This window comes from Acanthopagrus latus, chromosome 6 (genome assembly GCF_904848185.1).
Source record: "Acanthopagrus latus isolate v.2019 chromosome 6, fAcaLat1.1, whole genome shotgun sequence".
Classification (NCBI taxonomy): domain Eukaryota; kingdom Metazoa; phylum Chordata; class Actinopteri; order Spariformes; family Sparidae; genus Acanthopagrus; species Acanthopagrus latus.
In genome coordinates this window covers 6278368-6292107 of record NC_051044.1, presented here as the reverse complement: position 1 = coordinate 6292107, position 13740 = coordinate 6278368, and the positions used below count along the sequence as shown (strand labels likewise).

Genomic DNA, 13740 nt, shown 5'->3' with positions numbered 1-13740 from the left:
CAGAGTCAATCAGCCGACACTAGCCCTGCAGTCTACCACTCCCCTGGGTAGCTGGAGTGAGAGATTGGGGAGGAGGGATTCCTGTGTAGTAGACGCACAAACCTCACCAACCACTTATCCTCTATTTAGCAAAGCTAGCAGGAGGTAACCCAGGCACACACACCCACACACACACACACCCACACATACACACCAGTGATTTTTTGAAAAAGCTTTAATCAGTGTCAGTGTCAGGCGCTTGTGTTTCCTTTGACCACCAAATGAAATGTGTCACCCCCCCCCCTTTTTTTTAGCGCTAATCAGCGGTAAGTTGTGATTTATGTGCTCGATGTTTTTATAGAGAGGATGATGGCAATTTTCTCTGGTGGTGATTCTATCTATCTATCTATCTATCTATCTATCTATCTGAGTGTTCTTTGTTTTCTGCTTTGTCTTCTCATTCTTTCCCTCCCTGCCTCACACACAAACACACGGCCTCATGTGCTCCTCTGCTTTATTCTTCTCTTTCTAAATAAAGCCTTGAGTTTGTGTCTCCAGGATCTCGAACAGGGGAGCTGCTTTATGTCTCAGATGTACGTTAGCCGCCTGCCAGGCGAGTCACGATGGCAACGCGGCGAAGCCTTGCATCTCTCTTTTACACTCGCAGATGATGACACGGCTCAGATGCAGATTGAAACCGCCTTGGATTACACAGAGAGGCGCGCGGTCCGTCACTCGGCTACCCTTTTTCTTTTCTCCGAGTGAACTGTGACTGACAGGCCGACCACACATCACTGGTTAGATACAGCAGAGGATGCTGGACTGTGTGTCCCCCTTGATCTGCTTTCTGTACAAAAAAATCACTGAAACCTGGCAGTGGCGGTGTGTGGTGTTACTGATGCAGGCTTGATTATACGCATGAGTCATGGATGGGCAGCTGCCGGATGGACTGCCATGAGGCTGTCATGGTCCCCAGAGGACATGTACAGGTTTTGATGACTCTCTTGACTTTCCCGCATCAACGGCTGGTCACATTTTTCACTTATCCTGTGAAATATGTCAACATCTATCGGATGGATTGGGACAACATAACCTTGAGCGCCCTATGAGGAACCACTGGCAGCTACGGCCGGGGTTTAGGTGTGACGACCAGAAGAAGAAGCGACTGTTCATTTGAATACAACATTATCAGTTCCTCGAGAGATGGAACCACAGATGGTTCTGTGTAACAAACCGTGTGACGTCACACAAACATTCAAACCTCCCAGATGATGAATCCTGATGACGTTGGTGATCGTGTATCTTTTCCTCTACGGCGACCGTGAAGTTGACATCAGCTCTGAGTGAATTACCGCAATAAATATTGAATGGATTGTCCTGAAAATTTGGCACACACATTCATGCCCCCTGTAAGATGAGCTGTAATTACTTTGGTGATCCTCTGACTTTTTTCCTCAGCACCATAATTAGTAACGCTTCAGCTAAAAATCACAGACAGGCTTGTCTTGCCTGTTGGAAAGTGGGAATAGGGTTAAAAAAAAAAAAAACCTGTGTAAACCTGCTAATTTTGGTGGAAACGCGTCAATAGGCTCTTGATTACGCTGACCTGAAGATCTGAAGGTCAATTGTGAGGCTGCTCTGTAAACAGTTTTCAAATAAATATTTAAATAATAGCAAATTCTGATAAATCCATCTCAATTTCAACCATACATTTCTAGTTTAAGCACCACAGAGGAAAACTTTTGCACGCCTGTGGATCGACAGGTGTGAAGGTCAAGGTCCAACAAGATCAGGACAAAAACTTGCGTACGCTATCAAGGTTATTAAGTTAACATGATGGAGGTCTCTGTACCAAAACGCTGGTCTTAAAACTGAGGTGAACAGTGTGCGGGAGTGTTTGTCCTAGTTTAAGCACCACCCACTGTCAGTTTAAGCCACACCCATTCTGAGTACAGCCATGGATACAGTGACACAGATACATGTAATGGAGTACTCCGCCATCCCTCATGCTAACACACTGAACCTAGAGGGTGAACAGATGCTAAACATGAGCGTGTCGTTGTGTCTTAGCATGCTGATTTTAGCCTTTAGCTCAAAGCACTGCTGAGCCCTAAGCGCAGCCTCACAGGTGCAACAGACTTAAATATTGAGTATATAATATTACAAATTGTGCAAAGTCTCTCAGTATTGTGTCTCTTTTATAGAAAGACTGGTGCCAGCAATAGAATATATTGACCAAAAGAAAGATGTCAGTGTTTTAGCGGAGAAGTGCCGACAGTAAATGGCCTGTGAAGTCCCCGGAGGGAAACCCATCAGGGGAATGATAATCTTTCTGCTCGCTGAGTGGACCGGGTTGTGCCAGGTGTTGGAAGAGGGGGAAGGTCGCTCAGTCATGTGGCACAGGGAAGTCTGGCACCAGATTCTGTCAGAAAAGAGGACCAAAGCTCCTCTTGGCAAACGAGCCCTCTGTAAAGTGTGCACGGATGGCACAGACACAGTCCTGACCTTCCTGCAAGGGCTTGGCCGCCGGACTGACCCATTAGAAGGGAGATTCACGAGCGACTCCCCAGTGAGGAGGCTCGAGTTTACTGGAAAGCACATTAGCCCTTTCTGTGTTGGCCCCCATGTGGAAATGCCCACTTAATGTTGCCCAGCATCGCTCGCCATGGAGGAGGAGAAACAGAGCCATAGGTTTCCTCTACCCATTGATTAAGTGCTTATAACTGAGGCCTCAAAACGCCTCCAGACAAAGACATCCACGGACTATTATTAGGAAATGTTATCATCAAAGTGATGAAGAGGGATGAAGCCCAAATAGTATCATTAAAATCATATCTATTGCAGACGATATATGCAGCAGATTGTAATGTGTGCAGTCTATAAAGCAGATATATAAAAAAAAAAAATAAAAAAAAGAGGACTGGAACGCTGCAGCGCTCATCTGCAAACACACATTTAAAAAAAAAAAAAAAAAAAAGCATCTTTCATGCGCCGGCTTCGTGCACGCGCAGCAGGAAAAAATGGTGTCAACTTTCACAGTGAGGGATCCAAAAATAGACCCCTTTCCAATTGGGGATAACATTTGTAGGCACACAAAAGCCCATGATAATCTTTCAATTTTAGGGAAGAACAAAAACAATTAAAACAGAAAACACAATGGAACAATCTGTGACAGTGTAAGCACCCGCAGTGAGACAAAGGGAATTAGGACACTTTATGTGCCACAACAAATAAAGGCTGTGATAGGATAGCATTTCAGGGTCTCAAGTCCCCCCCAGGACACGCTTCTACACTGTTGCGTTTTAATTAGATAGAAGCATCTTGATGCCGGGGAAGAAAAAAAGAAAAAAAAAATCTGATTGCTGTGACCTTGTCTGTCACTTTGACGCACGTTGACGGAGGTCGTAAACCGTCTGAGAACTGCTTCCTGTTTCAGCAGCGAAACAAAGGATTTGACTCTATCACGTCTCAGAGTATCTGAACAGATCACATGTGTTTATACGCAGACAATCTGTTTTTATTATTTTACTGTGTAACTGCACCTCCTGGTTATACATTTTATTATTTGACTCTATTGTCCTGTGTTTCTATTGTATTCTACTCCTGTATTTTAGCTGCTGCACTATTTAATGTCTTGATTATTATAAGATTTTGTTTCAGTTGTACGATTTTTCTTTGTTCCTGTCTATTGGTTGGTTGGCAAAGACCACTAGACGGATTTCCACGAAATCTGGATGGAGGATGGGTCGTGGTCCAGAATAGAACCCATTACCTTCAGGCGCAGATCCGGATAAAGAAACAGATGTAGGAATTTTTCTTTCTTTCCTTATAGGAGACCTTTTTGTTTGTTCCTTTCCCTCAATCATTTCTTGTGCATGTAAAACAATCTTAAAAGTTAAAAAGGTCAAGTCTGCACCTACAGAAGCTCCTCTCTCCTACAGAAAACACTGCTCCTGAAACGCCTCGTCAGTAGTCCCACCTTCAATTCTGTGACTTAGTGACATCACACTACGTTACAGAGTCGTACATTTGTATAATTTATGCTTTGTGGCCAGTTTGGCATGTAAAAAGTGATTCAGCAAAGCTGCTTTGTTGTTGTTAGCGGTGCTGGTTCAGGCATGTGTGAGCTGACCAATCAGAGGAGACTTGGTCTTTTTTTTTTAAAGAGACAGGAGCCTTTCAGACAGAGGGGGGATACAATGCTGCAGCGCTGGACAGTATGAGACAACTGATGTTTTTCTTTAGCATTAAAGCATGTTAATAATAATCTTGTAGTAACGCAAAATACAATTATGAACATAAAAATGAGCATGTCTATAGTTTTTACGTTTTCTCTAGGAATAATGAAAATGTCCTATATTTGGGTGGCTGCTATCTATGAGTGAGTACAATTTGATCCAAATAAACATCCAGATGTATATGTTAATTGATATTGGATCAGGCTTGATTGAATCAAAGGGTACTGTTGGGCCTTGGTGGAGGTATACGCTCTACTGAGTGCCATTACTATATATCTGTAAGAGCACAGACGGAGGCAGCCTGACATCTAAGAATTCCAGCAACTGCTCCTTCGTATTTGTTGTTTACATGACAATAAACGAAGATTATATCATCTGTGGTATAAGATACATTTTAAAAAGACAGCAAAGACGTGATTATCTTATAAATTATGGCGTTTCATGTTGGTAGATCAATTGATTTTCAACACATGTACCCTTCACTCTGATACACCTCTCAGCACAGTGTGTCGTATCAAAGGGACTTCATAAGTCACAAATGTACAGTCCATTTGATTTGTTTACAGACAACAACATAAAAATACCAAATTACATCGCAGTCAGACGAGGCGTAATTTTGACTGACACATGAAAAGCGTTTTGGTTTTTCAGACTGGATTACGGCTCAAACATCTTCACTCACCTGCCATAATCAATTGCACCTCACCCTTTCTCCCACGTGTTTAACCAACGCCTGGGTTATTGGGGACACACATCAGTGCTCGTGTTCTCCCTCAGGCGATGGCTGGCAGTCATAGATGATGCCTCAGCCGCTCGACACACTCCTCTCTCTGTCTGCCTTTCTCTCTCCCTGCTGTTCAAACCTTCCAATGCAAGCCTGCTCGTAGAAGTCTGGCTTAATCGAAAAAATAGTGCATACACGGGATGAGACGTTGGTTTATGTGCACGGCGTCGTCGTTAATACTGCTCATTCCACAACGCTCGGCGCGTATTTGTGAAGAAAAAGGCAAAGAAAATTTTATTTTCTTAGAAATGGTACATAATGATGTGCCGATGCTGTGAACTATACTGGAATCAACCTATTCTTTGTTGTGACAGTGGTAAAAAAAAAAAAAAAGTATATATATATATATATATATATATATATATATATATATATATATATATATATATATATATACCAGCTTCTGAGGTTCAAGACCTTAAGCATGAAAGATGACAAAGAACCGCACCATGGCAACGGTGTTGTGTGAAAATGATTCATTAACTTTGATCGTTTTCTCACTAAAATGTCTTGTACCTTTTCAGAGGAGAGCTCAGGGCTGCAACTGCTGATTACGTTCTTTGCTGATTACTTTCTCGATTAACTGATTAGTCGTTTGGTTTATGAAATGCCAGAAAATGGTGATCATTGTTTCCCAAAAGCCCCAAGATGACGTCTTCACAGTGTCTTGTTTTGTCTACAACGCAAAGATATGCAGTTTACTGTCAAAGAGGAGTAAATAAACCAGAAAATATTAACATTTTAAGAAGCTGGAATCAGAGAATCACTCAAACCAATGAATCAACACCTAGGTCATTAATTGCTGCAGCTCTAGCTGAGATACAGGCAGATACATAGATCAGTGCACAGAATATTTGGTGAAAATAAGGGAGAAGTACATTATTGGGGTCATCAGTAAACTAAACCTCTACCTCCTTAAAAACCACACTAGGAGTCTTGTTGAAATAGAAAATATTCATCTTTAAGAAGCTGGAATAACAGAATTTTGACTTTCTTTTCTTAAAGATGCGCTCAAACCCACCAGCTGCTGACTGATATAGTATTAGTCAACTAATCGATTAATGACTGCAGCTGTTACCTTCTCTCAAACCAGGAAGTACCTTCATTTTGACCAAAACACTTATATCACTCGTTAGCAGTTAATGAGAAGCAGGCTGATGTGTACAGACAACACCGCAATGGATTTTTACGCTCTCAACTTTCCCTTCACACTCAATCTTCAGTTAGAACCATCAAACCTCCCCTCGGTGTGATGTGAAAGGGAAGACGAGGGCAAATCAGCATCTTTAAAGTCCTGCCCCAGACATCAAACCGTCAAATCATCTGATGCTCAAAGCCAGGAGAAGACAAGAAAAATGAATCTTTTTTTTTTTTTTTTTTGGCTGCACTGGCCAAACAGACACCGCGGCATACAGATGTCTGGCTACTCTCGGACCCTTCATCAACTCAGCCTCTGACACAGGACCAGGAAACAGATCGCGAGCGCTTCTTCAGAGCTGGCTTGACTCAGACAGATGTAGATTTCAACGAGGTCGGCCCCACTGACTGCGAGCATGGCAGCTATACCCTACAGCCAATACCACCGCTGATCTATCGGATCAACACCAGAGCAACAGAAGTCACAATGCACCAGTCAAGAAAAAAAAAAAATTCATCTTACACTAGAAAAGGATATTTTTAGGGAACACAACAGCAGGGTTGTGATGACGGCTGTAACAATAACAGAAATTCAGCCTTTACTACCTTTAGCTTTATCGGTTACTGCGTCTTTTCACTGTCTGCTTTATGGCAAATAAATAAAGAGTGTAGGGAGGTGGAGAGCGAGAGTACAATGCAGGCTTGGGCCATATCCAAAATGTTATTTTACATTATTGTTCCATATAAATACTGCCATAGATGATATCATTGTCAGGGGCAGGTGAGATTATTTTAATGCTTCAGGTTTGTTTGTTTTGTTACAATATGCAATAAAGTACTTTGTTTTTTATGTTAAACAGTAGTAAAGTATGATTAAATAAAGCACTGAGGGAGAACTGAGACGCTATTCACTTATTTACTTTTCACTTACAACACTTTCATACAACAAAATGTTAAATAGTGCAAAGAATGAACTGCAAACACTCCAGAATAGCCTGTGATGTTCTATGCAGCTACTCTGTTACTGTCACTGGTTCCTTTCCCTCTAATTTCAGGAGGGCCCACAAAAACTGTAATAAATTCAAATTAAAAATTAAAACACAGTCTGAGCAGTCCCTCTGAGGAGAAGAATCACATTATTCAATATTGGTTATTGTGAACAATATTGCGTAGGGCGGCAAATATCACAATATTCGATAATATCTAACATCAGCCCGAGCCGAGCACAAAGTTAGCAATTACACTTAATAAATACTGAAAAGCAAACTATAGAAGAACTGACGAACAAAGAGGAACACGCTATAGTGTCATGTTTGTTTTGTCCCCATCAAATCAATGTCTATTTTTCTAATATCTCAGTTATCATCAGCAGCAGCACATTGTGACACCGCTACCCGGGATTTCCCAAACTAATCAGGTGCTTTATCTGCTTCACCATCACAGCTTTTAAGTCCAGCAAAATCACAGGGTGCAGGGACAGACCCAACCACCACCAGAAAACAAAATGACCATCATTTGCAGGTCATTAATTAGCAGGATCTTTACACCCCCCCTGTGTGCCTTGATTAGCCCTTAACAAGTTTTAAGAAGCAGAAAATGTAATTTATAGTACCTTTGGTTCGCTGCCAGACTGGTTGACAGATTCATTTTTTTTTTTTTTTTTACAGCCAGGGAAAGAAATATTACACAGATTTTGGCTTGTGTGGAGCCTCCATGAGAAGCATAGGCTGCATGTCAGGGAAATGTGGTGCACGACCCACAGCTGAAGGGGGGTGTTGGTGACCTGACAGTGGTCCTCACCAGCAGAGACCCCCCCCCCCCCAAACTCCCCTCCCCTCCATCCCTCCCCCAAAAAGCAGAAGGCACCAGGACACACTTGATAATCACTGTTTACTGTAGCCTACACGTGGCTTTCACACCTCTGCGGCCATGCAGAGCCACAAAAACATTTAAAGTTGGAGCAGCAGCCTCCTGATCACAAGTGGAACCAGCACCAGCAGCAGCAGCAGCATCATCCAGAACAAAACCCAACACGGATGTTGTCACTGTAGCCCATTTCTACTTAAAAGCATATGCACACGTTATCGCAGCGCACGCAAACGCACCACCGACCACACTGTCATCTTATTAAAACACCGAAGTTGTGTTTTTTTTTTTGTTGCACTTAAGCCGTTCACTTGTACACGCATGCAAGCCTGTGAAAGACAAAAAAAAAAAAAAAACACCACCAGCCTGGAGATTCATGCAGCAGGGTTTTCATCATGCACCCCTCCACCCCCATCTAAAAAAAAAAAAACAAAAAAAAAAACACCAGGCTGGATGTGAAGACAGCCGGAGGCACATCCAAAAAAATAAATTAAAAAAAACCGTTCCCACCTTTAAGACACTAGGTCGTGCAAAAAATAATAGCATGACTCTGCTTATTGCACCCCACCCCTCCTCCTCCGCCTCCTCTCTGGTCTCAGGAACGCAGGACAAGCCCTTTTCCCCGCATTCAAGGCGTAGCGGCGCAAAAATAATCTGAAGGACACCCCGCCTCCCCCCCTTTTCCCTCACCTGGCATATCGTCTTCAAAATCCATGTCGTCTTGTCCCTCGTCTTCATTACTCAGCGACCCCGGCATCTTTATCTCATAGCCCCCCAAACACCCCTTTTAGGCTGAGAATACTGAAAGTTAACCCTCCAGACGCCGCAGCCCAGTCTCTTTCTTCACCCAAAAAGAAATGTATTCGTCGCTGTGGTGAAATTAAAAAAAAAAAAAGAAAAGAAAAAAAAAATTAAAAAAAAAAAGATTAAGCAGCGACTCTGGCTTTTCCTCTCCAGGAGTTTAAACAAAAATACAATAAAAAAACATTTATCTTTTTTATTATTATTATTATTATTATTTCCACTGATCTCTATCCAGGTCTTCCAGTCTGAAAAATAAGAAAGACAAAAATGGAACACACATGCCCAGATTGTGACGTCTGGTCTGTTGCCATGACGATGCATCCCATAATTTCACCCACAACTAGTTAGTCATGCTCCCCTAGTTACCACTTTAACTAGTAGTGAGGAGAGAGAGAGCGAGAGAGACAGAGACAAAAAAAAAAAAAAAAATAGAAACGCACACACACTCACGCACACACACGCAACACACCGCGCGGGCAACGCCATGTGCCGCTAAAACAGGCGGATACTCTCGCGCGCCCCGTCGCCTGCACATTTCCTCGTGCGAGTCCGGAGAATGGAGACCGAAACTTCTGCTGCTTTCAGGCACAGCTGCTCCCACTGTTCACCCGCAACCTTTACTCTAAATATGGAGCCGGGCTTGAAGGGAAAGACAATATTCCTTCTGATGGGGGGGACAAAAAAAATATCTCTGGGTTTGTTATTTAACGTTCAGAGTCCGATTTAAGAAACAAAACACACCATATTTTTCTTAATTTCCCAAACTTCCCACTTTTTCTTCCCACCCCCCCAAAGACAAAAAAATAAATAAATAAATAAATAAATAAAAGGCATCCTGACGACTGCACGCTGACTTGCCAGTGGTCTCACTGTTGTCAAGGTTACCGCAGCTGTAACACAGGATGCCCCCACAGAGAGAACACGAGTTCACTCAATGTTATCAAAATACACAAATCAAGAGCTCAAGTGTCCCGACTGCACATGAATGCCGCAGGGGATCTTTTTTTTTTTTTCCCCTCCGCAATTCTTCGCATTTGATCTAATAAAAATAATTAAAATCTGCTTATTTATTGTAGCGCCCCCCCCTCCTTTTAAATATTATGCAATTATCTTTTAAATGTTATGTTCGTGTAATTAGCTTTGCTGGCACTGATTTCTGCACACAGAGCACCAAAGCAGACATTCAAAATAAAAATACCCCAAAATTAAAATATCCTTCAAATGGCTGGTTAAAGGTGCTATTATCAAGAAAATGCTAATTTGTTTTGTTTTGTTTTATTCCCAACCTGTCAAATACTGACCCATTGGGATTGTGGGTCGGGCCAGCCACGATCCCCAAGTGTGAGTACTTGAGGAGCTGGAGCCTCAAAAATCAATCGATCAACCTCAAAGAGTAGGCCCTTTAATTGCACCATTAGTTGAACACTACACATGGATTATTTTAAATTATAAATCTAGAAGATAATGGTTTAAAAATATATGCATATATATCACAACAAAGCAAAGCACACAGTCTTATATTCATGGTTCTGGTTTGAACACCAAAAACACAACACAGACGTTCCTCTCTCTTTGAACTTTTATTAAAAAGTGGTGTCAGGTTTAGTCTTCCTCCTCCTCCTCTTCGTCCTGGTTGATCTGGAAGTAGCGCAGCTCGTAGCTCTCCTTGGTGTTGGCCACCACCCGCAACCAGTCCCTGAGGTTGTTCTTCTTCAGATACTTCTTGGTAAGATATTTCAGATACCTGAAAGAGATGGAGGATGATGTGGAAAACATCAGCACCTCGCTTGTATTTATTATAGCTTATTCCTATTCACTTTGAACCTGGTGCAAAGAGTTTGCAGGTCCAAACTCCTCTGATGTACTTGGACGAAACTTGTGACAGTTAAGACAAGTCTGATAAGCTTCTAACAGGCTGAATGCAAGACATTTTAATTACAAAAATCTGGGCGCCAAGTGTTTTGAATTTGTATTTTGGATCATTACGCGCACACGGCTCATTTCAAAGCTGTTTCTAAACCCTGGGTTCACATGTCTTCAAAATTAGGGCTAACACATATGGCCGCCTCAGAATATCTTCATTAATGCTAAAACAGGGTGACAGACTGACACATCGCAATATGTTTTACCAAATAACTTGATATTGATCTTGTGCCACTATTGTAGGGATGACTATTCATGCTTTCACAAAATATTTACCCAATGTGATATTCAATAATCATCAGTAATGTGGAAATAATGACTAACTGGATAAAGACAAGAATAAGAACAAATAAAACACTCTGGTGAGTTTAGAAACTTACATGACATTACTGTAATACAACATCTAAAAAAAAGGAATAGACAACACTGCCATGTCATAATATATTATCCAAAATCTAAGACAATTTAAAGTCTCATAGCACAATAATGATATAAAAGATATATTGCCCTGCCCTACTTTGAATCCATCTGAGAATGGCATGGCAGATCTATGTAACACAGAGGTTACACACAACATCTCCCAGTGACTTTTAACAGTCCTAACATCAGGTGCTGAGTTAAAGATTTAAAGTGGTAGAGTCCCCCTCTGCTGGTCATGTTGTCCCAAGCACAGACTGAAATGTTTTTATGACATCATGTAATATCAATGTTCATGTGTTTACTTTAAATTAGTTTGGGGAAATGTTGACAAATATAAGATAATTTATGGCAGGTGGCAGATAGACAGATAGACGTCTGTGGTGTGCAAACAAAGTATGACGTTTAATTTGTCCTGTTTTCCAACTCAACTCAAGAGACCCAAAAAAAAGCCCAAGACACTCCTGATAATTCACAGACTGTGTTGGGAACAAGCATGTTTCAAAGAAGACATACTAACATGCAACTGCAAGAAAACACAAGTGTAAGAAACAGAAGTTGTGATTGCTGAATTTCATTTTGCTGCTTTGTCGTCACGGTCCTTGTACACTGTCACAGCTTACTGATGAATCTGAATTAAAAAAGAGCCATCATTGATTTATTAGCGACACCTGTACTTTTCCCACTTTGATAATTCAAAATGGCAATGTGAGAAAAGGCCTGTGTATTTTCCTCATCTTTGACTATTCCTTCAATATTAAGTAGTATTTGATGAAAACATCCTTCAATGCTCGAGCGACAAAAACAAAAAGCCAGTTCGACTGTATCTTATGCAGCAAAGTCCTCAGAAAACTTCAAAATAAAACCAAAATCAACTGTATGGCTGAACATCACTGTGAAGGGAAGCTCAAAAATGGCCTGGTGTTACTTACATCCATGAAAATTGATTAAAACTCTTTAAATGAAAAATAAAAAGCCCTGGTAAAGATCCATACTGTTGACCACACCGGCCCATTAATAATTTGTATCCGTCCATCAGTCCATTCACAAATGCTCTCCTCAGTGCAGTGATTTGTGTATCTCCCTTTCATTACCTCCATATTGACTTAGCATTTAAACTCCCACAAAGCTTCAGTCAAAACCTCATTGATTCAATTACTGCACACACAATTTTGTTCAAAGTAGTTGCTAAATGTACAAACGGAAAACACTTTAGGGTAAGGTCACACATGTGAATGCAGGTGAGGGACTTCATCTGTTGGTGCACACACACACACACCTTTGCTATTGGTTGTGGCTGCAATTTTACCGATCAGACTTCTCCCAAGTTGAACTCCACATGAAGCCACAACATCTAATCAGGTTCTATCATCTTTATCACATTTATGGTGAAGGTAGAACTCAAATATATTCAGTTAGGGATGTTAAATCATAAATCTCAAGCTCAGTGCTCAACTTCTCCCACAGTAGTGCATGACGATCGAGAAAATAACTGAGAAAAAAAAAAAAACACTTTTCTATCACCTGATATTTCTTGACAGGTCAGCTGGGAGATGCACTATGTTTCTTACCTCTTTGAGAAGGGAACTTCAGAGTTGACTGCAATCTTACTCTTGCTCCTTTCAATGGACACCACACCTCCGCCCAGGTTGCCGGCTTTGCCGTTCACCTTAATGCGCTCCTGCAGAAACTGCTCCTGTAGGTGCAGAGGACACAGCAAGTCACACACAGCAGGTGTCACCCTGAAAAGAGTGCAGAGATTTCAAGATTTCATAACGATTAGTGTAACAGATGTACAGGTAAAGAGTTCACTATGAGCACTGACAGGTGACACGTTGTGGTCGACATCTTTGTTACGTTTCCAATAAAACCTCACTGGATTCTGAGTCATTACTCTGAAGTGACTCTAACATTATATTTGGGATTGATCAGCAGTGTTTCTGACAGCTGCTGCACAAAACATGTCTGAATTTGTCCACTCACAAAGTTGGCTGCATCCATGATGCCATCCTCTACAGGGTGAGTGCAGTCCAGGGTGAACTTCAGGATCTGCTTCTTCCTCTTCCCACCCTGCTTCCTGACCACCTGCTTCTTCTAGCACAGACATGAAGTTACACTGGGTTACTCAAACTCATACACACAACCATCACAGCATATGTTACTTTAAAACAGCACAAACAAGTCTCTAAAGCATATAACATATACTACAGATAGTGTCGAGACATCACAAGTGATTAGCTGTGATCGTTCACAGGCTGTATGTTAAACCACTTAAGCAAAAACCTTCAGATTTCCTACTACTCATAGCTTCTGGTGCTTCCCGTAAGCTAGTGCTAGCTTTCGTTAGCATTGCCGTTAGCAGTTAGCCCAACGTGGTTTTAGCATAAACAGTAAACAAAGCTTGAAAAAAACAGGCTAAAACATCCGTGGCAGCGATATTGCTGTACACGGATTATATAAAAGTCCGCGACTGCAAAAGGCGAACTAAAATACATCGTCTGTGTGCAGTTTATTTGATCATTTTACTACTCACTATCGGGGCCATGGCTGACACATTCAGCAAAAGGAAGGAGCAAAGGCTACGCAGGAAGT

General features: G+C 41.6%; 2 protein-coding genes across 7 annotated transcripts in view; both read right to left on the bottom strand.

The window, feature by feature from the left end:
* The window catches only part of chd5 (chromodomain helicase DNA binding protein 5), a 48249-nt gene extending 38850 nt beyond the window's left edge, over positions 1 to 9399 (bottom strand). For 2 of the 6 annotated variants that reach the window (XM_037102144.1, XM_037102145.1), the window contains exon 1: positions 8695 to 9203. In XM_037102144.1, coding sequence (XP_036958039.1) covers positions 8695 to 8761 — 67 coding nt within the window. In that variant the 5' untranslated portion in view covers positions 8762 to 9203. Of the gene's footprint in view, positions 1 to 8694; positions 9204 to 9277 lie in introns of those variants that run through there. The other 4 variants (XM_037102147.1, XM_037102146.1, XM_037102143.1 and 1 more) reach the window with 3 other exon arrangements.
* A 974-nt stretch (positions 9400 to 10373) lies between these two features.
* rpl22 (ribosomal protein L22) lies at positions 10374 to 13733 on the bottom strand. Its single transcript, XM_037100915.1, has 4 exons — positions 13682 to 13733; positions 13132 to 13242; positions 12720 to 12844; positions 10374 to 10552 (listed from the first exon to the last, which is right to left on the bottom strand). The coding sequence occupies exons 1-4, from the start codon at positions 13691 to 13693 to the stop codon at positions 10411 to 10413; spliced, it is 390 nt and encodes a 129-aa protein (XP_036956810.1). The 5' UTR covers positions 13694 to 13733; the 3' UTR covers positions 10374 to 10410.
* Between the last annotated feature and the right edge of the window lie 7 nt (positions 13734 to 13740).

What these genes read in the sequence shown, in the direction of transcription:
- rpl22 (XM_037100915.1), bottom strand. An exon ending in TCATGGATGCAGCCAACTTT is followed by an intron (nt 12,845 to 13,131) that starts GTGAGTGGACAA and finishes CTGCACCTACAG; the next exon opens with GAGCAGTTTCTGCAGGAGCG. An exon ending in GAAGTTCCCTTCTCAAAGAG is followed by an intron (nt 10,553 to 12,719) that starts GTAAGAAACATA and finishes CATCTCTTTCAG; the next exon opens with GTATCTGAAATATCTTACCA.